The sequence below is a fragment of the Mastomys coucha genome, unplaced genomic scaffold (genome assembly GCF_008632895.1).
Source record: "Mastomys coucha isolate ucsf_1 unplaced genomic scaffold, UCSF_Mcou_1 pScaffold4, whole genome shotgun sequence".
Lineage (NCBI taxonomy): Eukaryota > Metazoa > Chordata > Mammalia > Rodentia > Muridae > Mastomys > Mastomys coucha.
In genome coordinates, this window is record NW_022196910.1 from 2,466,081 (window position 1) to 2,490,713 (window position 24,633).

Sequence of the window (24,633 nt, forward strand, 5' to 3'; positions counted from 1 at the left end):
ACGCTGTGCTGGGCGCCAATGCTGTCGTTTATTGCGCGGAATGGGGTTGTGGGTTAATGGGGCGTGGGGGTCACTGCTGCCTCGGCTCGTCAGTACATTCATAGCGACGGCGGGGACCCAGCCTCACCCCCACGCCGGCTTGGCCGTGAAGCCCGCCCCTGGGTGCCCGATAGAGGTCACCACGGACGCGTGGGCAGGGACGGGCTGGTTATTGCGTGAGCTTGCCAGGGGCAGCGGGAAGCCAGCGGGCCGAGTATTGCCCTTGATCCATATTCTTCCTCAGAGGCCACCGCACATGCGGGGCCCAGCCAGGTCCTCGGCCAGGGCCGCCCCGTCCCCGTCCCAGGTTGGGGCTGAGGCACCGAGGTGATCGCACCCCTCCCTCTCCCGTGCGGCCGCCGCTGGGGCAGGGGCGATGGGGGTGGGCGCAGGGCGATGGGGGGACAGCCGGGCGCAGGGCCGCCCGCCTCCTAAGCTACCTACGTCCCTCTATGGCTTCTGCACGGGCACGGGCGGGCGGCGCGAGGCATGGCTTTGGTGTGGATGACGGCCCCGCCCGGCCCGCGGGGCGGCGCGCAAGGGTCACAAATTGGAAGAGAGGCGCGAGCGCGCAGAGTCCAGTGGGTCGAGGCCACCGGCAGCGCCCGTCGAGGTTGAGTCCCTGCGGTCTGGACTGGGCGCGGCGGTCCGGGCGGTGGGTGCGGGTCCCAGGCGCGGCGTGGAGCTGCTGGCCGGGCGCGCAGAGGCCGCGGGGCTGGGCGTGGGCGCGCCATGGGGCAGCGAGGGCTGCGAGGCGGACAGTGGGCGCGAGGCGCGGCTCAGGCGACGTGCGGGCAATGCAGGCCCCACACGCGTTGCCGGAGAGCCAGGCACACCGTAGGGTGAGGTCCGCGGTGCCCGAGGGCTCGAGGGTGCAGCTGGGGGGCTTGCTGCGGGTGGCCCTGGCGAGGCTGCAGGAGGCAGAGGCCCTGGGGGCGCGCGGCGCACTAGGCGTGGGGAGCCTAACGCCAGGGGCCCCACGAGCGGGCGGGCCACCTGCGGGCAGAAGCTCATGGCCACAGCCTGCTGCAAGGTGGCAATGGCCGACGTGACCTGCGGTGGTGGCGGTGGTGGGAAGAGCCCCACGCGCTGGCCAAGCTCTGCCTGCTGCACCATCTCACGGTCATATTTGACAATCTCCTGGATGATGGCATTCTCCTGGTTGTTGAACACGCCTGAGCTGAGATCATGCTGAACCTTGTGCAGCAAGATGGAGTTTTTCTTGCCTGTGGGCAGGGGTTTAGGAGACTGTCAGTGCTAGCCTGAGCTCCTGCCTACCTAGTAAGCATGAGTGCAGCACCTACTGTGTACAGCCAGCTCACACTGCATGCAGCAGGCATGTTCTTAACACCTAAGGTGTGCAGTTGTGTGGGACCTGTAAATTCCAGGTACTGAGTGTTTGTTCTATAGCAAGTGCACCTTAACTGCCTGCTGTATACAGCAGATAAATGTCCACCGTTTGTAAGCTGAGCCAGCATATTCTGTAGAGTGCCTGTCGTGTGCGGGCATATGCCCTCTGACCCATCCTGCCTGTCATGTGCGGACATGTGCCCTCCGACCCATCCTGCCCCACAGGCCTCACACAGGCCTCCAGCCTCCTTTCAGATGTTGCCCCACAAGCCTAGCATATTCCACACCCCTAATGTGCCTGGTTTATTGAGCCTGAGATGTTCTCACCAAGCCCTGTGATTCTGGCCTTTCTCACCTCTCCTCCCGACCTTCCTCTACTTCCCCATCCCTCTTAGCCAGTCTGGCAGCAGCTCACCTATGCGGTCCAAGCGGTCAATGGCCACAGTCTCAAAGGCACGCCGCATCATGGGGTATTCCTCCAGCACCTCATTGAAATTGTCCACACTCAGGGAGTAGAGGCGACAGTAGGTGTCAGCCCGCACACTGGCCGTGCGCCGGCCCCTTGTGAGCAGGCAGATCTCTGTGAAAATAAGGGTGGTGCCTCAGCAGCGAATCGATGCCACTGCCTGCCCAGCACACGCTCAGACCCTCCTGGGACCTCCTCAGGTCCCATCCCATCCCGATCTCAACCTTGGCACAGGGTGCTTACCCCCAAAATAGGAGCCATCTGACAGCTTCATCTCCTTGTTGCCCTTGGTGAGCACGCTCACCACTCCATGCTGGATGAAGTACATTTTCTTCCCGATGGTCCCCTCTCGGATGATGTAATCTCCAGGCTGGAAGACCTCAAATTTGAGCTTTGTCAGCATGGCTGTGACAAAGTTGGGGTCTGCGTTGGCAAACAGTGGCATGGAAGCCACCAGCTTCCGGCAGTTGAAGTTCACAATCTCCTGTGGGTGGGAAGGAGGGTGACTAAGTGACTGGCTTGGTAACTCAGGCCCTCGCTCTCCTCTAGAACACCTGGTGGCCCCTCAGCCCCTCCCTAACTTCCCAGGCAGATGCTGGAGGCAGGACCAGAAAGAAGATGAGCTCAAGTTATACAGGAAAGTCCCTAGTCCCTATACCACCATAGGATGAGTGACACTGGACTAGAGAAAGCCATTATAGCTAGAGAGAAAGTGACAGGACCACAAAAAATACCCAAAGGAATTAAAAGAGGTGGTGAGAGCCCAGAGCTCTTCCCTGGCATGCCCTGAGTTCCATCCCCAGCATGGCATAAACCAGGTCATGCAAGCCTGTCATCACAGCCTTCTGTGGAGGTGGAGGCAGGAGGATCAGTAGTTCAAGGTCACCTTCACCACCTATATAGTGACAGTCTAGGACATCCTGAGCTATATGAGCTATCTCATAACAAAACACTCCTAGCCGGGCAGTGGTGGCACATGCCTTTAATCCCAGCACTTGGAAGGCAGAGGCAGGTGGATTTCTGAGTTGGAGGCCAGCCTGGTCTACAGAGTGAGTTCCAGGACAGCTAGGGCTATACAGAGAGATCCTGTCTCAGGAAAAAAAACAAAACAAAACACTCCTAAAGAGAAAGAAGGCCACTCCACATGTGTCCTCAGCCCTCTTAGGGCATCCTTTCTCTCTTTGCCACATTTACCCAAGGTTGTTCCCAGCCACGATGCATCATGCTTGTGTTTTCTAAACAGCTGCATCTTGTCAAGGTCACTGCCAAGCTCATGTAACAAAACCCAGCAAGAAACCAGTGGCGAATGAGACCAGCCTCCTTGAGTCACTACAGGGCTTTGAGCTCGACCCTCCCAAGGAGGAGGGAGTCAGAGGGACACACCAAAAAGTGATCATCCAAGCCCGGCCAGGTGGCTGGGAGGCTGAGGCAGGAGAATTGCCATGAACTTGAGGTCATCCTCTGCTGTAGAGTGAAACTTGTCTCAAAAATGGAAAAAGAAGGGTTGGAGCAATAGTTGCTCTTCTAGAGGACCTAGTTTCGATTCCCAGCAGCCACGTGGTTGATTACAACTGGACTCTGTAACTCCAATCCCTCCAATCACTCCACGCATGTGGAGTGGCCTTCTTTCTCTTTAGAAGTGTTTTGTTATGAGATAGGAGCTCATGTAGCTCAGGATGTCTTAGACTGACACTATATAAGTGGTGAGGGTGACCTTGAACTCCTGATCCTCTTTTGGCTGCTGCTGGCACTGTGCTCGCGGGGCACAGACAAACATTAAGGCAAAACACTCAATATATGTAAATGGAAAAAAAAATTGTTTTGAAAAGAAATGTTTCCTTTGGGCTGGTGATAAAGTTACAGAAGTGGAAATGCATGCCTCTCCTACAAATCTGTGGATTTCACGCATCTAAGGCCTGTGAGCTATGTTCCCTACAAAGGAACAGTCGAATTCTGTTGACTATCTCCAAGGCCATTAATCAAAGACTGCCAACTGGGATGTCCCCACACAGCCCTTGACCCCCTCCTCCTGTAATTCAGTCCTGGAGGCCTCTGCCCTGGCCCTGCCCTCCACCTGGGACCTAGATGTCATGCCCTTGCTTCAGCCCACCTATCCCACACTCAGCCCTGAGCACTCCACCACTGTTCTCCCAGTCATCTCCTTGGCAAGACTAGGAGCAAGAACCTCTGAATGGGACTGTATTTGGGAATGAAGAGTTAGACCGATGCACTTTGTGAGCCATACAAGCATCCTCAAAACACGTCCAAAAGCCGAGAGGGCCAGTGTGTGCTTGGCACCCCAGGTCTTGGACGGCAGAGACAGGATCCCTGGGGTGTGATGACTGGCCTGCCTAGCTGAATGACTGAGTTCCAGGCCAACGAGAGACCCTGTCTTAAAGAAGGTAGACAGTACACTCACGGGTAAAATTCAAGGATGTCTTCTGGCTCTATGTACATGTATGTGCACCTGGACACATTTGTGTGCTTAGTGGTTAGCAGTATTTGCTATTCAATCATGAGGACCAGAGTTTGGATCTGATGGCTCACAGTATATATAACTCCAGCTCTAATGGATCAGACACACTCTTCTGGCCTCTGTGAACACCTGCACACACTTGTGGACACACACATACACATCAAATAAAATCTTAAGAGGTGGGGGGGAGGGTGGCGGCTGGAGAGACAGTTCAGTAGAGCTCTGGCTGTTCTTTATAGAGGGATCTAGGTTTGATTCCCAGCACCCACATGGGGGTTCACAATGGCTAGTAACTCCAGATTCAGGGGGTCCAATATTCTCTTCTGGCCTGTATAGATACCATGTTCATACATGGTGCATAGATACACATGCAAGCAAAGCACCCACACATACAAAATAAGTAAGGGCCCTGGATAAGAGGAGACGCAGGAAGGACCCTCCCCAAGGGTCTTGGAGGGAGCATGGCCGCACAGATGTGTGTTTCATGACCTGCACCTGGGAGACTGTAGCCTCGTGTTTGAAGCTGGTAGGGGAGGAGGTAATGTCCAGGGAAGTCCACGGAGACATGCCCAGAAGCACCTACAGCTGGGTTTACACCAGCCGGCCAAACCTGATCCCGTAGGTCCCACACGTGCCCCATCAGTTTGTCCATGGACCCTGGACGCAGTTGCATGTGTGTGGCATGCTGGGGCGTGACTGAGACTCTCCAGGTTCTGAGGCCATCCGTGGGCACCTTACCTCACGGAGTGGCCCGTTGAGCTCTCCGAGAATGCTGTCCTCATCGAACATCTTCCCCTGGTATCGATGTTCATAGTAATCGTGGATCTTCTGGCGGAAGTCGGCGGGCAGTTTGTGGAAGGACATGTACTGCTCTACTTGCTTATACTGAAGGGAGAAGAGGTGGATCAGTGTCCAACCCAGAGACAGGTCCAGCGCATGCCACCCAGCCCGGGGACACAGATGCCAAGCTGAACAACACCAAAGACAAATGATATGCTTTGTTTTGAGACAGGGTTTCATGTAGCCCAGGCTGGCTTCAAACTAGCCAAGGATAACCTTACACTTCTGATCTTGCCTCTCTACCTCTCAGGTGCTGGGATGACAGACATGTGCCACCACAAAAGGTTTATGATGCTGGAGTGAAACCCAGGTCTTCATGGACACCAGGCCAGCACTTGCAGTCACTCAGTCCCCAGCACTTGTAGTCACTCAGTCCCCAGCACTGCAGTCACTCAGTCCCCAGCACTTGTAGTCACTCAGTCCCCAGCACTTGCAGTCATTCAATCCCCAGCACTTGCAGTCACTTAGTCCCCAGCACTGCAGTCACTCAGTCCCCTCCCCAGGCCCTTATGTTTTGTTTTATTGTGTGTGGTCAGGTCATACTCTAGCCCAGGCTGACCTGGAATTTTAACTCAGCTCTCCAAAAGCTGGGATAACAGCCTGACACACCATGCCCACTAACAGATATATTTATGTTTAAACAGGTTAGATATAGTGGTGCACACTTTGCCCCCAACAAAGCAGGAGGGTTAGGAGTTCAAGGTCACCCTCTGTTGTATAATGAGCTTGAGGCCATTCTAGGCTATGTGATACCATGTCTATCAAAATGTCGGGCTGTGGTGGTGCATGCCTTTAATCACAGCACTCAGGAGGCAGAGGCAGGTGGATCTTTCTGAATTCAAAGACAACCTGGTTTACAGAGTGCGTTTGAGTTCTCCGAGAACTCAAAGGACAGACAGTGAGTGATACACAGAGAAATTCTGTCATGAAAAAAAAATAGTGTATTCTGTGAGCACCTTAGGTGTCCGGCTCATATTTCTGAGACTTGGCTATATATAGTGCCAGCATCACTGTGCATGTTGACTTTCATCCACAGCCCTGCCCCTGGGACCTGGGGACCAACACGGAGCCAGCCCCTCCCTATTAGGGCTGGGGTGTGGGTGCCAGGCTGTCCCCAGCACAGTACCCCAGGGCTGCCCCAGCCCCATTTCTGCCCAAGCCACAGCTGCCCTTATCTCAGCGGACCCCGTGACGGCGGGTGGGTGGCAGCACCAGCTCATGTTTGGGTGAGATGGAGGCTTCCGGATGGGGACCTGGCACAGAGCCTGGCTGACCCGGCTGGCACTGATGGGGGTGGGGAACTGAGACCCATTGCAGCGAGCAAGGGTCAAAGAGGTTGAAGCCAAGGTTCCTGCCCTTTTGGCTGCTGTGTGGCCCAAAGCAGCTGCCTCTGTCCCCAGTCCTGAGGATGTACTCCTTGTGCAGAAGACAGATGGAAATGGCTGCAACTCTGCTCTCCCCAGAGGTTCACCCTGCTTCCCAAACTCCCCCATGACACTGACACCCAAGAGCACTTAAGTGGACCCCAGGGACTGGTCTTGCTGGTTCTGAACCCCATGGGCTCCTCCTCCTCCCCTCATCTACCCCCACCTGGATCCTCTCTTTGACTCTGTCCTGAGCTCTTACAGGAGCCCTTAGAACCAGGAGCTGCTTCCCCCCCAACCCCAGACTCAGGGCCACCTCCCCATTCTGACCGAAGGCATCGCCTCCCTCCTCTGACCTTCTCCTGGTATTGGCGCCGTGACGAATCCAGGGACTGGATAAGCGCAGTGGCATGCCCAATGAACATGGCATAGCAGGTGGCGCCTACGATCATGCTGAGCATGGTCAGCCAGATGTCCGTCATGCTCTCAGGTGCCTGCCGCCCATAGCCAATGCAAAGCATGTGGCTCATGGCCTTGAAGAGCGCGAACGAGTAGAGTTCACTCCATGAGTGGTTCTGCAACATCAACAGAGATGGTTGGGGGAGTCCCTTGAACCTTCCTGCCTGCTCTCCTACGAGCACTTGAGAGGGGGGTTAGCTCCCATAGTCAGAAGTACCCAAGGCAGTCTCAGGCAAAGGACATGGGCATTCAGAAGTCTCAGTGACGCAACATCAGGGACAAGCCTGACGCCAGCGCCCCTTCACTTTGGGGGAAACTAAGCCCCACAGGGGCAGCACTCTGGCCAAAGCAGCCTCAAGGTCAAGAATGCCCATTCCAGGGTCCTGGGACACTGGAATAATACCCAAAGGGCAGAGGGGGAGAGGCCCATCCCTAGACGTCCTCACTTGACCCAGTCAGAGGGGGATGGGGCACTGGGCCCATGCAGGAAATGGAACCGCTTGTGCAGGCAGTGGCTGGACAATGGGCTCCTCAGCCGAGGCAGCTGTGCCAGGCTCCTAGGAAGGGCGCTTGTGGGTTCTCCCTACCCTGCTTCTGACTCCATTGATGCCTGCCTGCTGTGTCCTGACCAACACACACCAAGCTTTAGTTTGTCCCTGGCCTGGGCTGCAACACTCCCTGAAGACTGCCCGCCCCCCCCAACCACTTTCACAGTTCTGACCTCAGGGATGCTACGCAGGTGCTTGTCCCTGAGCCACGCCTTCTGCCCCTAGTGGGGGATTCTAGGCAGGGCTCTGCCCCTGACCACACTCCCAGCCCCTCACTGGGGGACTCTAGGCAGGGCTGTATTGCTGAGCCACCCTTAGCCCTCTCTTTACTTTCCATTTTGAGACAGAATTGCTACTTTGCCCATGCTGTCCTTGAACTTGCTATCCCTGCATCTGCTTCTCTTAGAAGCTGGCAGAGGCTCTTCCCTGGGCTCTACAGCCTCCTTAGTTGTCTGTCATACAGACATAGGGAGAACAGGTACTTGGAGCTGTTACTTCTTCAGGCTTGTGGAAACAACCTTAACATCTGAAGGTTGTTTTACTTTAAGTGCATTTGTATAAAGACAAAAGGGAAACTGCAGTGGACACGCACACCTGCTGTCCCAGCACTCCAGAGGTAGAGGCAAGATGATTGTGAGTTCAAGGTCATCCTCAGCTACCTAGTGAATTTGAGGCCAGCCTGGGCTACATATGATGACTACAAACGTAAGAGTGACTAGAGAGATGGCTTAGCAGGTAAGAACACTGGCTGTTTTGTCAGAGAGCCTGAGTAGGGTTCCCAGAACTCACATGGTCATTCACAATCACCTGTAACTCCAGCTTCAGGGGATCTGATGCCCTCTTCTGGCCTCTGAGGGCATTGCACTCATGTGCACATATCCACCCACACATACATAATTTAAAAATGACAATAAATAAACCTAATGTGAAATCTTTTTGTGGTTGTTGTTGTTGTTGTTTTTCGAGCCTTGACTGTCCTGGAACTCACTCTGTAGACCAGGCTGGCCTCAAACTCAGAAATCCACCTGCCTCTGCCTCCCAAGTGCTGGGATTAAAGGCATGCGCCCCCACTGCCTTGCTATGTGAAATCTTTTAAACAAAGGGGGCTGGAGAGAAAGCTCGGCTGTTAAGAGTACTTGTTGCTCTTATAGAAGACCCCAGTTCAGTTCTCAGCACTCACATCTATAACTCTAATTCCAGGGGATTGGGCACCCTCTTCTGACCACCATGGTGCACATACAGACAAACACATGCAAAAAATGAAATAAGGTTTTTTTGTTTTTATTTTTGTTTTTCGAGACAGGGTTTCTCTGTGTATCCCTGGCTGTCCTGGAACTCTGTAGACCAGGCTGGCCTCGAACTCTGAAATCCACCTGCCTCTGCCTCCCAAGTGCTGGGATTAAAGGCATGTGCCACCGCTGTCTGGCTTAAAGTAAAATATTTTTATAGTAAGAAGGTTGCTGAGTAGTTAGTTATCTGTGTGATGTGGAAAAATGGCTCCTGAGCTGTCTCAGGAGGCCCAAGGTATGCTAGCTGAGCTGCCTTAGGAGGAGGACCAAGGGACACTGGCAAATATTGGGCACAGGGGCAAGTGCACACAAGGCCCACTGCCTCTGGGGGTGACTAGGGGCCACTAGTGGGTATCAGCTGTCATAGCAGGTGGGTGCTTTGCTGCCCATAGAGCACCTTAGGCAGTGCTAGCAGCCACAGGGCACAAGGGTAAATGGGAGCTGCGCTGTCCCTGGAGGCAGCCAGGGGGCGCTTGCACACGTAGGCTCTGCCAGGGAGCACTCACCACCATGTTGTTGATGGACACCCAGCAGTCACTGGGGAAGTCTTGCAGCATGGGCACCAGGAACTGCAGGCAACCGTCCCAGTGGCAGAGCAGTAGCATCATGCTGATCAGGTTACAGATGCGCATCACTGCACTTGCCAGGTCGTAGGTCATGTGGAAAATCTGAGAGGGGGTGTGTGACCATGAGAGTCCCAGGCCCTCCCCAACGTCTATCCCAGATCCCAAACGCTACCTGCTGAGTACTGTCCCCCTCTGTCCAGGGTTAGTGAAAGTCTATGTACCCTTAACAAGCTAATTCTGTCTCACCCACAACCCGTCCAAATGACCTTCCTCATCCTGCCCAAGTCCTGTCTCCACATGCCAGCCCCTGTAAGTTCCTCCCAATGGTTGCAGAAGCAGGAACGGGTCAGATTCAGGGCTGAGATCTTGGATTCGGGAGTAGGTGACTGGAGAAATCTGAACGTCTTTCCCCCACATCTTTCAGGGCGTAAGAAGAAGCACGGTAACACTTGGTGAGGTTGTCTAAAGGTCTCCCCAAATTCGAGTATCCTGAAGGTCCTCACTGTATGACCCCATGGGGTAGGAGGGGTTTCATGGGGGCCCCCAAGACTATCTGTCCCCCAGTCTTGCTTCTGAGCCTATAATCACATGTGAGATGTCCCCCCACCCCGTCCCTCATCCTCCATCTAAAAACGAGCATCCCCCCACTTACCCTCCACCCCCTTTACAGACTTTGCACATTTCCCTGGGATCCCACCCTGGGCCTCTATCCCAGACATATCTGTTATGCCCTCCCCCACTTCCCTTAAGGCTCTAACAGTAAGGGTCCTGCCAAATGCCCTTGCCAGTCCTCCTTACAGCTTTACTCCCCCACCAGTGGCACTCAAGGCCCCCCACTATACAGCTTTGATCCACCCTAAGAAACCCATCTTAGCTCCTGAGAGAGGCCTTAGCCCGGTTCCTCTTGACCACACCCACAACCCAAAGCCCTGCCTTGACAGGATCTGCATCCACATGGGTCCTACACCATAGCTCTGGCCCTGTCCCAGAGTGAGGTTCTCTCCCTGTAGTTTTGACCCAGCCACATCCCAAAGCCCTAGACCCACAGCTCCGGTCTGTTACTTGTAACGAGGCTCCACACCCAGAGCAATGGTGTACATGTCTCTCTCTTCCGCACTCCAAATTAAAGCTCTGGTCCTAAAGCCATGGCCACACCCACACCAAGGTCCCACCCTCAGATCATAGGCTCCTCCCACCAAATAGACTTTAGTCCCACCCAAGCTTGAGGTTTCACTCCCACACCCAAGGCCTCATCTCCAGCCCCTAGACTTAGTCGTCTCTAACACCCCGTGATCATGCTCCTGCCCTGTCTACACTCAAGGCCCCGTCAACACCCCAAGCCCAGCATTCTCCAACTCCACAGCTCTGGTGGCCCCGGATTCAATTATAGATCTGATCCTGCCCAGATGCAAGGTACCCATGACCACGTTACTGGGGCTCTGCCCATGCTTGGTCCTCTCCCCGCCCCTCACCTCCTCCCACTGGTGAATATATCGGATGAGCCGTGATAGACGCAGCAGCCGCAGCAGACTGAGGATCTTGGTGAAGCGCACGATGCGCAGCGCACGCGCCGTCTTGTAGACCTCGGAGTCGATTCCCTTCTCCACGATGAGGAAGATGTAGTCCACTGGGATGGACGACACGAAGTCTACCACGAACCATGTACGCAGGTACTTTTTCTTTATCTTCTCGGGGTCCAGGATGATCTCCGTGTTGTCCTCAATAACAATGCCGGTGCGGAAGTTCAGCACCAAGTCCATGAGGAAGAAGGTGTCTGAGACTACGTTGAAGACGATCCAGGGCGCGGTAGTCTCGTCCTTGAAGAAAGTGATGCCCACGGGAATGATGATGAGATTTCCCACCATGAACAACAGCATGGTGAAGTCCCAGTAGAACCTGGAGAGGGGCAGGATGCTCACAGCTCTTGGTCTTGGCGTCAGCAGGGCCCTCTTCCTCACCCCAAGGTGGTCTGTCAGGGGCCCCAACCCCAAGGTGGTCTGTCAGGGACCCCCCACCCCAAGGTGGTCTGTCAGGGACCCCCACCCCAAGGTGGTCTCCCTCTGGAACTCCAACCTAATGTGATCTCTTTCTGGGGCCCCAACCCAAACAAAGGTGGGTCTCCAGGACTGCAACCTAAGGTGGTCTCTGAGACTTCAACCTAAGGTGATCTCTCTATGGGATCCCAATCTAGAGTGGTCTTTTTCTGGGATCCCATTCCAAGGTTGTCTCTGGGACCCCCAACCCTAAGGTGGGTCCCTGGGACCCCAATGCAAGGTGATTTCTCTCTGAGACCTCAACCCAAGGTGGGCTCTTTCTCAGACCCCAGCCCTAAGAGGGTCTCTTTCTGGGGCCCCAACCCTAAGGGGTCTTTCTCTGGGACCCCAGATCATAAAACAGCCCCTGAGACTCCAGATCTTGCTGCATGACAAGGACAGGATTTCCTCAAAGAAGACTCATGACCCCAGGCAGCCAGGGTCGCTTTCTCTGACCCACTCTGACCTTGCCTTGAAGGTACCTCCAGACCGCAGAGAAGGCTCAAAATAGACCAAACACTTCACATGACCAAAGAGGGACAATGTGCCTGGCACAAGTCTGGCTTTTGGAAAGGATGGAAGCGCTTGTGAGCTGGGAGATGGCACACTGCTGGGCATGGGTGGGAGGCTGAGAGCAGGTGGGCACAGGGTCAGGGCTTCCGCCGGCTCACACCATGGTGAGGCCTCAGCTCTTGTAGGGCACAGCTGGTCACCTCAAGAAACACTTTGGAGAACTGGGTACGGTGGAAACAGATGTCATCCCAGCACTTGAGAGGAGGAGGCAGATGGCTCTCTGTGAGTTCGAGGCCAACATGGTCTACAGAGCAAGTTTGAGGACAGCTAGGGATACATAGTGAGACCCCGTCTCAAACCAAACAAACAAAAATGGAGAGGTGTCTCTGCACACCTAGACAGTATCAGTCCCCTTGAGGTCTGTCACCATCCCCTGGAATTTGGGGCTTCCCATAGGCACAGAGCCCACTGTTTCTAGAGCATGAAACCTGGGGCACTGGCCGGAATCAGCTCAAAGGAGTGACGTGTCGGGGGGGGGGTGCAGTGTCTGGAGCTGATGTCTCAGCGCTTGCTGGGAGCTGGCTCCTTCTGCTGGCCTGCACTTCATGGGCACAGTTATAAACACCATGCCCAGCAGGCGACCAGCACTTCAGAGAACTGAGCTCAAGGAAACAGTCCAAAGAAGAGAGAAAAAAAAAAATTAAAAAGTGATTTGTACTGGGGCATTTACAGCAGCTCAGACTGAGAGCCAACAGCTGGCAACACCCAGTGTCTGTCAGCACAGCTTTGTGCTGGCACCTGCCATGCACGAGTGACCTTGGACAAGCTCTTCTGTCTTCAGCCCATATGGGGTGAAGCCCTTTAGTGGGAAGGCTTTGGGATTCTATCGATGTGTGATGTCCCTCACCACCACCCTTGGTGGGGACAAGACCTCCCGAGCTCAGGATAACATCACCTAACCTCAGGAGCAACATCAAATAACAGATTTAGAGTTTGTGTTTTTCTTTTTAAATTGTTTGTTATGTCTGGGAGGTCCTGTGCATGTGCAAGGAGCCAGAAGAGGGGGTCTGGCTCCCCAGGAGCCAGAATTACAGCCCACCGAGGAGGAAGCAAACCCCACTTCTCTTCAGGAGCACCACAGGGCATCTTTCAGCCATAAATAACCACTTTCAAACTGCCGTGGATCTAGACAGCGTTGGCGGCTCAGACCATGATGAGAGATCCTGTTCGTCAATAGGCACTCTGAACTGCCATTTCCAGATTCTGCCATGTAGTTCGGGCCAACCTTTTCCTCTCTGGACTGAGGACGCTTTCTCTTTGGAGAAAGAGCCATTGAGTAAAACAATCAAAAAAGAGCAACCAAAGGTCAACGGAGACTAAAAATCGCCATTGGTGGACACAGCAGCCACCCATGGCAGTGGAAATCTGGAAATGAAATAAGGGGGGGGGGCCTAGAAACCACCAAGGGGATCCAGAAACCACTGGGAGTAGAGGCTTTCAATGGTGGTGGGCAGGAGGCTTAGAAACTATCAGAGAGACCTAGAGTCAACTGAAACCCTAAAGCAGGCATCTCTTTCTAAGCCTGCAGCTGCCCTCAAGCTTCTCTTCTTCCCTTCCTGGGGTATTCAGGGGCAGGCAGACTTTCCACTGAGGCCGGGGATTTACCCAGAGTTAAGTGGGGCCCAGGACTCAGACTGGCCTGTTCTCTATCCACAGCCACGCTGTCCAGGAACCTCCCTTAGGGACTGCATCTCCAGGTCACATGGTATGGCCTGCTTTCCCCCAGGGCCTGAGGAGAACAGGTGGCTGTTGTCCTTGTGTCCCTGGTAGGATGGGGCCTGCCTGCTCTAACACTCGTGTCTCTGGCCTTCATCCTCACCAGTCAACTGGTCCCCACAGATATAGTCAGGGATGGGAAGGGAGGGGTCAGAGGTCCCACACCAAGGGAAATCGAGCCAAGCACATCTGGATCCCTAGGACTCTGCAGAGGCCCCCTCCCTCACCTCCACATCACCAACCCCAAGCCCTGAGAGACATCAAGCTTGAGGAGACAGGACCTGGGATGGTGGGTGGACCAGACACAGCTCTGGCTTCTCTCCTAGGCTGTGCTTCCTTGTGTAGTATCCCACCTTCTCTGAGGCTCCAGGCTTTATCTGCCCTGCCTCAAGCAGGGACCTCAGGGACATCTGCACCCAGTTCAGTCCTCTAAAAGGTGTATGCCTGTCAGCCCAACCCTCTGGAAGTTGAGATAAGAGAATCAAGAGTTGGAAGACATCCTTAGCTACACAGTGTGTTTGACACCAGCATAGGCTACGTGAGACATCCTTAGCTACACAGTGAGTTTGAGGCCAGCATAGGCTACATGAGACATCCTTAGCTACATTGTGAGTTTGGGGCCAACATAGGCTACGTGAGACTCTGTCTCAAACAAAACAAATAAATTCCCCAATAAACAACAATGAGTTGTGATGACTACCTAATTCTGTGAGGACTCTCAGGACCATGCTGTGGACCCAGCTCAGGGGTCAGAGGTCAGATTCACTGGGAGACAAGAGAAGAAGTCTCCCTTGCTGACTGTCAGCCTGAGCCCTCTCCCACCCATAGGTGAGTTTTGGATAGCTCTCACCAAATGAACTTTGTTCCCGCTCAGCTCTACAGCCACTCTGAGCTCTGAGGCCCATGGATAACACAGAAAAGACCCTGCCATTCTTAGCTGGATTCTTCTGGGATGGGTCACAGCTCCCACTTGGAGCAGCTTGAATCCTAGGAGCCAACAACTGAGCCCTCAAAGCCACGGTCAGGCCTCGATAAACCAACAATGACAGCCACGTCTTCTAGGCAGATCCAAGATGTGGCCAAAAGCCCTCTGGGATCACGGCTCCAAGCAAAGCTGGATGGATTAGAGGCCGGAGGTCAGGGATTACAGGCCAGGCTTGGACAGAGGATCAGGGCCTGAGCCCACTGAGTCCTCAGAGCAGGTGTCAGGGTTAGGGCTGGAAACCCCGGTGCAAAGACAGCTGCAGTCCCAGGGTGCAGACACGTGTAAAGGTTTATCACACACCAAGCGCCAGGGACATGAACTGACCAGGAAATGTAGATGGCCACACACATACTGCTCCCCAACGCCTGGCTCCTATGGGAGTTGGTTGAGGAGAAAATGTCCATCAAGTAGGATTTGTGCTGGATGCCAGGGTGTGGGAGATGGGCCTGGGCACAATGTTCGGGAATGCTGTTTGAAGGAGGTGGCACTCAAAAGCTGATGGTCTCAGGGAGAGGTAGTGCCCAGGCAGTCAGAACAGCACAGCGGGTACAAAGGCCCTGAGGCTACTCACTGTGGGTGGGGCTTCCCAGGTGGAGGTAGAGGGGTGGGAGATACTGGCCTGAGCGAGTGGACAATCTGCGTGTGTGACACTCAGGAATGATGTCAGGGTGGCTAGTGGAGGGTAGAGGCGTCTCTTACTGTACTTGAGTGTACATTGGAGGCAGACCAGGCCAGGGCAAGGAAAGGAGTCCCGGCAGAAACCCTGAAGTGATGGCCTTGGGATGCAGGTCCTAGGAAGAGGGGGCCTTACCCATCCTGATCTCAAGCCCTCCCCAGAGGCTTTCTTTCTTAGCCTGGAGAGCTTCAGGTCCCAACACTCCCATCTGGGAAGCAGGTGCATGCCCAAACCTCATATCCTCCCTGATAATACGGATTTATTCTAGGACCTTGATATAGGGCACATTTCCAGGGATTTACATGCAGGACCCAACACCCTGACCTCACACTGACCCCTGGTCATCTAGTGAGGGGTGGAGGAGGATGTGGCAGCCTCACAGCCAGCATCCATAGGTCTGGGCTGGATCTATGGGCTTCTGAGGCTGTCTGGCTCTCCTCTCTTCCTTTCCCAGGTATCACGGCTGCTCTCATTCCCAGCTTGAGCATGGCCATCCAGGCCTGGAACACTTCCCCCCAAGAACCCTCAAACTGAAAGCTTCTCCATCAACCTTCTCGGGGCCAGGGCTGACGCTTAGAAGAAGCAGGTAAAACTGGGTGAGATGGTGACTGTAGTGATTCTAGCACTTGGGAGGGTGAAGCAGGAGGATTGCTGTAAGTGGGAGGTCAGCCTGGGCTACAGAATGAGATTGCAAATTGGGATGTCAGAGGGTAGCACACTCTCCTAACATGTGCAAAGCCTGGGTCACAATTCCAGCAACACAGAAACTGAGCTTGGTGGGCCATTCCTTTCACTCTAGCACTCAGGAGAATCAGGAGTTCAAGGTCATCCTCCATTATAGTGAGTTTAAGACAAGCTTCAGCTTCAGGAGACCCAGTACCACCCCCATGTTTTTAAGGAAAAAAGTGGGAGCAATGAGATAGCTCATTGAATAAAAATGCCTGCCACCAAACCTGATGAACTGATTGGATCCTAGGACCCACAAAGTGAGTGACAGCTGACTCTACATCCTGCCCTCTGACTAACACATAGGTACTGTGTAGTGCCCCCAGACACAATATGTAAATGGAATAAATATTGAAATACTAATCATTTTTAGGTGTCTGAGCACCATTGGAACAGAGTTCTATCAATTAAGTAAGAGGGTAGAAGATCCTTCCAGACACATCAGACACCTGTCCCTGTCCCCCACACCACAACCTCCTCGAATCCTGAGAAGTTGAGGCAGAGAGGCCTAAAGTGATCCTCCAGGCACCCTGTGTCCTAGGAGACTCTAGGATGGAATTCTGCCAAGAACCTGGCTCCTCTAGGTCCTTGTGGACTGCATGCTGCAGGCAACCAATACCCAAGGGCCCTGACATCCCACAGCCCTGACTCCTCAGTGCCTTCAATGACTCCTCCTCCTGCTCCTGCCTAGGCAAGGAGGGCCAGTCACCAACCAGCAAAGTCCCATCCGGATGTCAGGCATGCCAGCCAAGTCACAGGACTGAGCCACTGGGGAACCAAGTCAGAGCCAGGTATCTGCTCAGCCCTGGATAGGGATGGAAGGTCCCTGCCCACTATTCTGCATAAGAATTTAAAAGTAGCCTGGTGGTGGTGGTGCACACCTTTAATCCCAGCACTTGGGAGGCAGAGGCAGGCGGATTTCTGAGGTTGAGGCCAGCCTGGTCTACAGAGCGACTTCCAGGACAGCCAGGGCTACACAGAGAAACACTGTCTCGAAAGAAAAAAAAAGAATTTAAAAATATATATATATTATATATGTATATATTGCCCACTTGAGGCATAATAATGTCTGAATGGCCTTTCTTTTCCTATCCTCAGGGTAGGATCTTCTTTTTTTGTTTGTTTGGTTTTTTGTTTTGTTTTGTTTTGTTTTTTTGAGACAGGGTTTCTCTGTGTAGCCTTGGCTGTCCTGGAACTCACTCTGTAGACCAGGCTGGCCTCGAACTCAGAAATCCGCCTCCCAAGTGCCAGGATTAAAGGCGTGCGCCACCACTGCCCAGCTGGATCTTCTTTTTTTTAATGTTCAATTAGTACTGTTGGGCTTAGTGGTACACACACCTGTTTTCCCAGTTACTCAGGAAACTGAGGCAGGAGGATGCTCAATTCAAGGCCACTGAGCAACTTAGTGAAATCCTGTCTCAGAACAAAAAATAGAAAGTGAGCTGAGGGTGTGCCAGGTTCACCAGTAGATCGCTAGCCTGGGTTTCATCCCAGGATAGCGAAAACCTATCAATCAATGTCTCAGTCAACACTCAACACACTTGGTGTTTCCAACAGCCCTGAGAGGCTCTGGAGTCCATCTTGGTCAACGTTCAATTGGAAAGTTCTGGAAGGGGCACAAGTCCCCAGTCCCAGTGTCAGCTTTGAAATCTGATGGCCACACTGACTCCTCTAACCCCAGGTACACCTCCGCCCCCCTTCTGTCTGCTCTAGTTCTCCAGGCAAGACTGTTGGGTCCATGAACCTCTCCATAGTTCAGGGCTTATGGCAGCCAGAGCATGCACAGGGTCCACCAAGCATCTTGTACCCACAAGACTCCAAGGCAGGAGCTCAATTTCTTCTCAAAACCTCCCATTCCCACGCACCTTCAAACCAGCCACGCGTCACCACTGCAGGCAAAAACCCAAGCTTAAGTGTGGCCTTATGCCCCCACCTGTAACCTGGGCATAAGGATGATGCTGGGGTAGGAGGGTAGCGAGTAGCCCCCACAGCCTTCTCTGGCTGGCTGGCACTTGGCTCCATTCACACTGGTCAGCTAGGAAGTCTTGGCAAGCCTGCCTCTCTTCTTGTGTCATTCTACGGGTGGGAACAGAGCAAAAGCCCAGGGTCCAGTTCCCAATTCTGGAAGTCTGTAGGGCAATGCTGAGCCTGGCACTTAGGCTAGGATATGTGAGAACAACTCCTGTTGGGCCCTAACCCCTGGACATCTTCCCCACACCTAGGTTCCTGGTAAAGGTGGCATTCTGGTCTCGGGAAGGCTGTTCATGGATCTCTATTTGCTCAATTATCAAGCACTTGAAAAGTGACAAGCACTTGGAGCCGCCACAGGTCCCGGAGCTGTCCGTGGTCCTGAAACTTCAAGCTACAGTTAGTTTCCCGGGATAGGGAAGCATCCTGTCTTCAAATCTCGCACCCTAACAAGTCATCGCAGATAGGGACATTAGCCTGCATTCCCTGCACGCAGCTCTCCCTACGGCCCGCGGGTGTACACCCACCCGGTACACACGCGCGCACACAGCCAGCATCCCAACAGGTACTTCTAGAGGCCCACCAGCCACACCCCTAGGGACACGCCCCCCCACCCCCCCCAGTCCCTCTCGGGCATCGTATCACAAGCTCGCCCGGGAAGGAGAGACAGACGCAAATACTCGGGTCATGGCCCTACACCAGCTCCTATCGCTGCACGCAGCAGCCAACTCAGGCCACGTCCATAGCCACGCACCCGGAATGTGTGGTTACTCGGAACGCATCTGCCTCGGGCGCAAGCGGAGACCGTGGGAACGCGCGGCGCTCGCTTAATAACCCCCTCCCCGAGGCCTCCCGGGCGCGTCCTTTCTCATGCGCCCTTCCTTCTTCCTTCCTTCCCTTCTTTTCTTTCCTCCTCCTTCTTCTTCCTTTTTCCTTTCTGCCCATCCTTCCACTCTCGTTTCTGCTCCGCGGCCTACGGGCGCCCACGTTCCCCTCTATTCGTCCTCTCCACCCCTGTGCGCCCAGACCCTGGCCCTGAGGCCGCGGCTCTCGCCCACTGCAACCAGGGCGCGCGGGAGGGGGAACGCCAGGAACCCCCTCACTCCAGACCCCCAAAAGGGCGGAGCCTCTGTACACCAGGGTCCCTCGGGGGCGGGTCCGGGTCACGCCCGAGGTCACTGCGAGGGGACTACCCCCTATCCTCGGCCCGGTCGCTCCAACTGCCACCACCCGGAGGTCACCATCCGGGACGTGGCGCCCCGCCCTCTCTCGGGCGCGCCAAGGACGGGCCCCTCCCGGAGGCGGCACCTGAAGTCGCTGTAGGGGTGGATGATCCAGGCCCCCGCCGACTTCACGCGTTCCTGCTCGCGCTCCACGGCCTTCTGGCTGCCGAACATCCGCAGGGAGAACTTGTTGACGCCAGGCTGCAGGAGCGCCCCGAATTGGCGCTGCAGGAAGCTAGCCTGGCTGCCGCGCGGCTCACCCGCCGGGCCCGCCTCCTCGCTGCCCGCCTCCTCGGCCGCCGCGGGCCCCGAGGCCGCCCCGCGGCATGAGAACGAAACCTTGGGGCCGCGCGCGGGGCCCTCGGGGCTGCACTGCGGCTCCCCGCGCCCGCACTCGCCATTCGCGCCGCCCTTGGCCGCGCCAGGGGTGCAGGAGCTGTCGCGGCTGCAGAGCCGGGCGCGCGGGCCGGGCTCGTCCGCCGACTCCGGGTGCGAGGGGGTCGTGGGGTTCGGGGGTGGCGCGGGTGGTGGCTGAGGCTGAGGGGGCGCGGGCGGCGGCGGCGGTGGCGGCGGCCCCGGCGTAGGGGTCGCGCCCGGACTATCGCCCGGCCGCCCGCCGCCCCCGCGCGCATCCATGGCGAGGCGGCGCCGGGCAGTGCGGAGCGGAGCGGCCGCCGCCGCCGCCGGCCGAGCCCGAGGGAGGGCGGAGCCGGGGGTGGAGCCTCTGATCGCGGGGGTGGGGCGGGGGCGGGAGCCCCGCCTCCACCTGAGCCACCCCCACCCTACACAGGGATGGATGGGGAAACTGAGGCTGCGGCCAGCTAGCGGGCTCAAGGTCAGTCAGCCCCTTGAGACCTTGGAGATGCGCTCAGGTTTGATTCCCAAGGGGAAACTGAGGCCAAGGACGAACCCAAGGTCACAGAGCCCAGCCGGCGGGCCTCTGCCTTGGCGCACGATGCAGACCAGGCCCTGGTCTACTCTGGGGTTCCTCCGCGACCTCGAGGACACCGCGGGCGGGGCAACCGCTGACGTTAACCCCGCGGGTGCCAACCCCTTTCTCGGTTCAAGGTGGCAGATTCCATAATAAAAGTGTGTTCCCGGAGGCCACCATATCCCTGGCTCTGTCGCTTTCACCGCCTCAAGGCAGAAAGCTACGAATATTTGTGGGAAGGGCTGAGATCATTCTGGGTTCTAAGCTCAGCCCATCTCCAAGCCCCATTTGTGGGGAAACTGAGGCACGGTCAGGCAACAAAAACAGTAGATAGAACCTCCTGTGGCTTCTGGCGACTTCACCCTCAAAAGGTGCCCTTCAGCATAGTGAGGATCCCAGGTTTAGTGGTCCTTAGAGGTCTCCAGGGGACCCTGGCTCAATTCCTGCCTCTGTACACATACCCGCCCCTTACACTCCCTGCCTCTGACTCAGGCTTCAGCTACATTCCACACTTCACCCCAACTCCTGGGAGACATTGGCTCCTGGGGGGTCCTAAGGCTGTGGCTTGAGGCTATGTGGTGAGACTGGAGCCAGGTGACACTAGATTTGACTCTAGGTTCCCACCCTTCATCACCAGAGTGGAGAGGATTTTATGACAGGAGATTGGGGGTAAGGGAGGCAATACAGGGGAAAGATAGCTGAGAACTGGTGGGAAGACAATTCTCCAGCAGGGGACTCTTGGGACCTTCTTATTTCCCCTCTAGGCATACTTAATTTTCCTGACCTCCCTCCTCCTTATTTCCCTGGAACAATCTAAGATCACTCTTAAATCCTTCCGACCTCTTACAGACTCTCCTGGATGCTTCTGGATCCCCTCTAGACCCTTAGATCCCCCAGGTCCCTCTTAGCTTTCCTTGGACCCTTCCAGCCCTTTATGGGTTGTCAATGTCCCTACAGCTTTCACTGTGTCTGGCCTGACCTTATACTGAATTAGCTATGCCAAATAGGTTGAGTGTCACAAGAATGGGGCTATGATTTCTTCCTGCTCACAGTAGGTGTCGCGTGGTGTCAGATGTGCCATGCCAGCTGCATGTCCTCATCTGACACAGATGGGCTGCCCCGACCCTGGGGACTCCGGAGCTGCCCTAGGCACCCCTCTGGCCTCCACTTTTGAACATCACAGTTGACAGTGCCAGACTGTGCTCCGCCCCAGGGCACATGCCTGTTCCAGATGAAGGGGGATCTTTTATGTTCACCCTGGGAAGATGTCAGCCGGGCAGGTCGCCAGAGCTCCAGGATTCGTGGTTGAGTGCAGAGGAGGAGGCAGCATGGCTACTGGCTGTCAGAGGACCTGCCATGCCAGGAGACTGCTCTGCCAGCCCAGGGGTTACAAAGGATGTTAGGACTCAGAGATCTTGGGCCTGTGTCTGCACTTGGGGATCTTGTTGATTTGCTACTGTGAGCCTGGTGTTTTCAATGAGTAGAAACTAGCTATGGCTGCCTGGTCTCCCCATACCCACACTGACACCTGCCCCAGAGATTCTTTCGATATTCAGATATTCAGTAAGTGACTGGTTCAGGGCCGCTGCTGCTGCTGCTGCTGCTGCTGCTGCTGCTGTGTGTGTATGTGTGTGTGTGTGTGCACACGCGCGCGTGCACATGTGCAGAAGCCAGAGGTCAACCTTGAGTGTCATTCCTCTGGAGCTGTTCTTATTTATCTATTTAGCTACTTTTTTGTCTTTTAGATGTATTTATCTCATCTTATTTGTACATATGTATGTACACCATGTGCAAGCATGGTCCCTAACGAAGCCAGAAGAGGGTGTTCGATTCCCCTGGAGCTGGAGTTATTTGGAGCTATGAATGATTGTTTGCCACCATGTGGATTCTGGGAACCAAACCCAGGTCTGCTCGCTGTAAGAGCCATAAATGCTCTTAAACTGCGGAGACCTCTCTACTCTCTAGTTTCAATCCCAGCCTTTGGGTAGCAGAGACAGGTAGATCTCTAAGTTTTAGGCCAGCCTGATCTTCATAGTAAATTGCAGACTAACTAGTGCTACTTGATGAGACCCTGCCAATCAATTAATCAATGCCTGAATGTGGTCGTACACACTTGTAATTTCAGTTCAGCCCTATAGTTCTCCTGCACCCCTCCCCCCAGATACACAACTTTTTTTTTTTTTTTTGGATTTTTGAGACAGGGTTTTTCTATGTAGCCCTGGCTGTCCTGGAACACACTCTGTAGACCAGGTTGGCCTGGAACTCAGAAATCCGCCTGCCTCTGCCTCCTAAGTGCTGGGATTAAAAGCGTGCACCACCACTGCCCGACCACATGAAAAACTTCATCATGACCTTTGGAAAAACAAGCCAATAAACGAACAACCCAATGATCCTAGGGATCAAATCGTTTGCTTCAAGGGTCTCCTTTAGACTCTCCCCTGCCCTCTCAACACTAACCAGTCATTTCCTATTCAAGATTCTGGGGTATTTTGAATGGAGTCAGAACCAGGCCAGGTCAGGGAAGGGATAGGCCAGTTGGGGAAGCTGCCCCAGCAGCATTCAGCAATGCAAAATTGGCCTCCGTAGCTGGCAGGATCTGTGCTATGGCTTTCCTGGCCTGTAGGAAAAGGGGCTTCTCAGGTTCTGATCTACATACATACAACCTGGGTGTCCACTGCATATCTCCCTTTGGGGGAGGTGTCTCAATTTCTCTGGCATGTGCACATCCAGGAGGGTGGGTGTATTTTAATTTTGTCTTTTGGAGACAACGGCTCATATGACCTAGGCTGTAGAAGTCTGTATGTGCTGAGGATGACCTTGAGCTGACCCTTCTGACTCCACTTTTCAGAGTGCTGACAGGTGTGTGTCACCCCACCAGCCTGTCCTTACTCGCTTAAGGTTTGCCAAGGTGCTTCTTCCCCAGACCCCAGTTGGGGTGTGGAAAAGCTGGCTCACGGTGAGCCTCCATATGAGACTTTACAGTGATGGCCTCTACAAACCTCAGTACTGCTATTTATCCTGCCTGGCCCTCCTGCCCACTTGTATTCTGCCTTATGGACTAGGATGGCACTGAGTACGTGGACCAAGGGCTGGAGAGGGTTTGACTGACATCTGCTTGGAGAAGTGACCGACGAGTTGCTGAGTCCATGTGGGGTCCTGCCCCATCAATGAGTCTTTGTTTTACAAAGGCCCTGGGCTTTGTCTCTGCCTGCCAGCTGGGGACTAGGTCTCAAAAGACACCATGGTTTTCAGGTTGTGTTTATAACAAAGTTGACCCTGTATCCATCTCATCTCAGGAACTGAGAAGCCTTTAGGGCCACAGGTGAGCATTTGCTTCTGTGCCATTCTGGGTTCTGAGGCCCACGCAGCTAGTACTTGTTACGCTTTGGTTGGCTTGTATGGACAGCCTGGATGATGTGAATGTCTCTTTGCTTCTCAGGGGGGAGGGGACTACTGCTCTGGAGGTGAATCCTAAACAGAACTACTTTCTAAATCCCTCACTGTGTCCTGTCTTCCAGATGTTAAGAGCCACAGGTTTAGAGCCACAGTGCCTGCCTTGAGACCCCAGGGGAAGCACATGACTGGGGCTTCACCTGCAGTTGCGGGGGGCTAGGTGTGTCCTTGTTGATGGACAGAATCCCAGTTACACCACAGGTAGCCAGCTCTGACTCAAGCAGGTTCTCCTAAGAGCTCCACAAGAAGGGTGAGGTGCCAGGCATATGCAGTTGCACGTGTCTACTAAAGATAAGCCAGCCATTTGGCTGGGTCCAGGGCACCACTGTGCAGCACCCTCTAGTGGCTGGAAGGCCAGGGAGGTGTCTGAGGAACCACCAGCTTTTCCTTGGCTTGAAGGAAAGGGCCTCAGTGATCTTCAGAAAGGCTCGCTAATCCTCCAGACCTTCCCTCCCTAACCACCACCACTCTGGGACATGCTCTGCTGGGATCAAAGCTGGCTTCTGGGTCCCATCTCTCTGAAGCCAGATTACACAATAATACCTGCCACGTACACCTATCCTGACCCCAACCCAAGATAAAACCAGCCAGCAAGTCCCTTGGCTCTGTCCATCTTCCACAACCAACGAGATTAGTACTAGGCCAGAGACCTGATAGGATATCAGCGGTGGTCAGTGTTCTTATGAAGACAGCTTATCTTGGACACCTATGAGGACTAGGGCTGTACCTGCAGTTTGACTTGTAGGTCAGGACCCTGGGGGTCACTGTCACATCAGATATCCTATACTAAAGAATCACAGCATTAGGAAGGTTGAGAACCACTGGTCTGGGGACCACACACTTCCCTGTCTGAACCCCAGGCTCTGCTGATCAACAAGCCCTCCTGTAGTGACCTCAACACTCATTCTCCCTTTAAGACGGGGTCCTGGAGTCTCAAGTAGTGACACACACA

General features: G+C 54.6%; 1 protein-coding gene across 1 annotated transcript; it reads right to left on the minus strand.

Annotated features, from left to right (window-relative positions):
- Positions 1-9: 9 nt before the first annotated feature.
- On the minus strand, positions 10-19,971 carry Hcn2 (hyperpolarization activated cyclic nucleotide gated potassium and sodium channel 2). Its single transcript, XM_031349814.1, has 8 exons — positions 19,383-19,971; positions 10,870-11,293; positions 9,338-9,499; positions 6,892-7,110; positions 5,070-5,216; positions 2,099-2,339; positions 1,805-1,969; positions 10-1,265 (listed from the first exon to the last, which is right to left on the minus strand). Exons 1-8 carry the CDS (start codon positions 19,931-19,933, stop codon positions 583-585), a joined length of 2,592 nt encoding a protein of 863 aa, XP_031205674.1. The 5' UTR covers positions 19,934-19,971; the 3' UTR covers positions 10-582.
- Between the last annotated feature and the right edge of the window lie 4,662 nt (positions 19,972-24,633).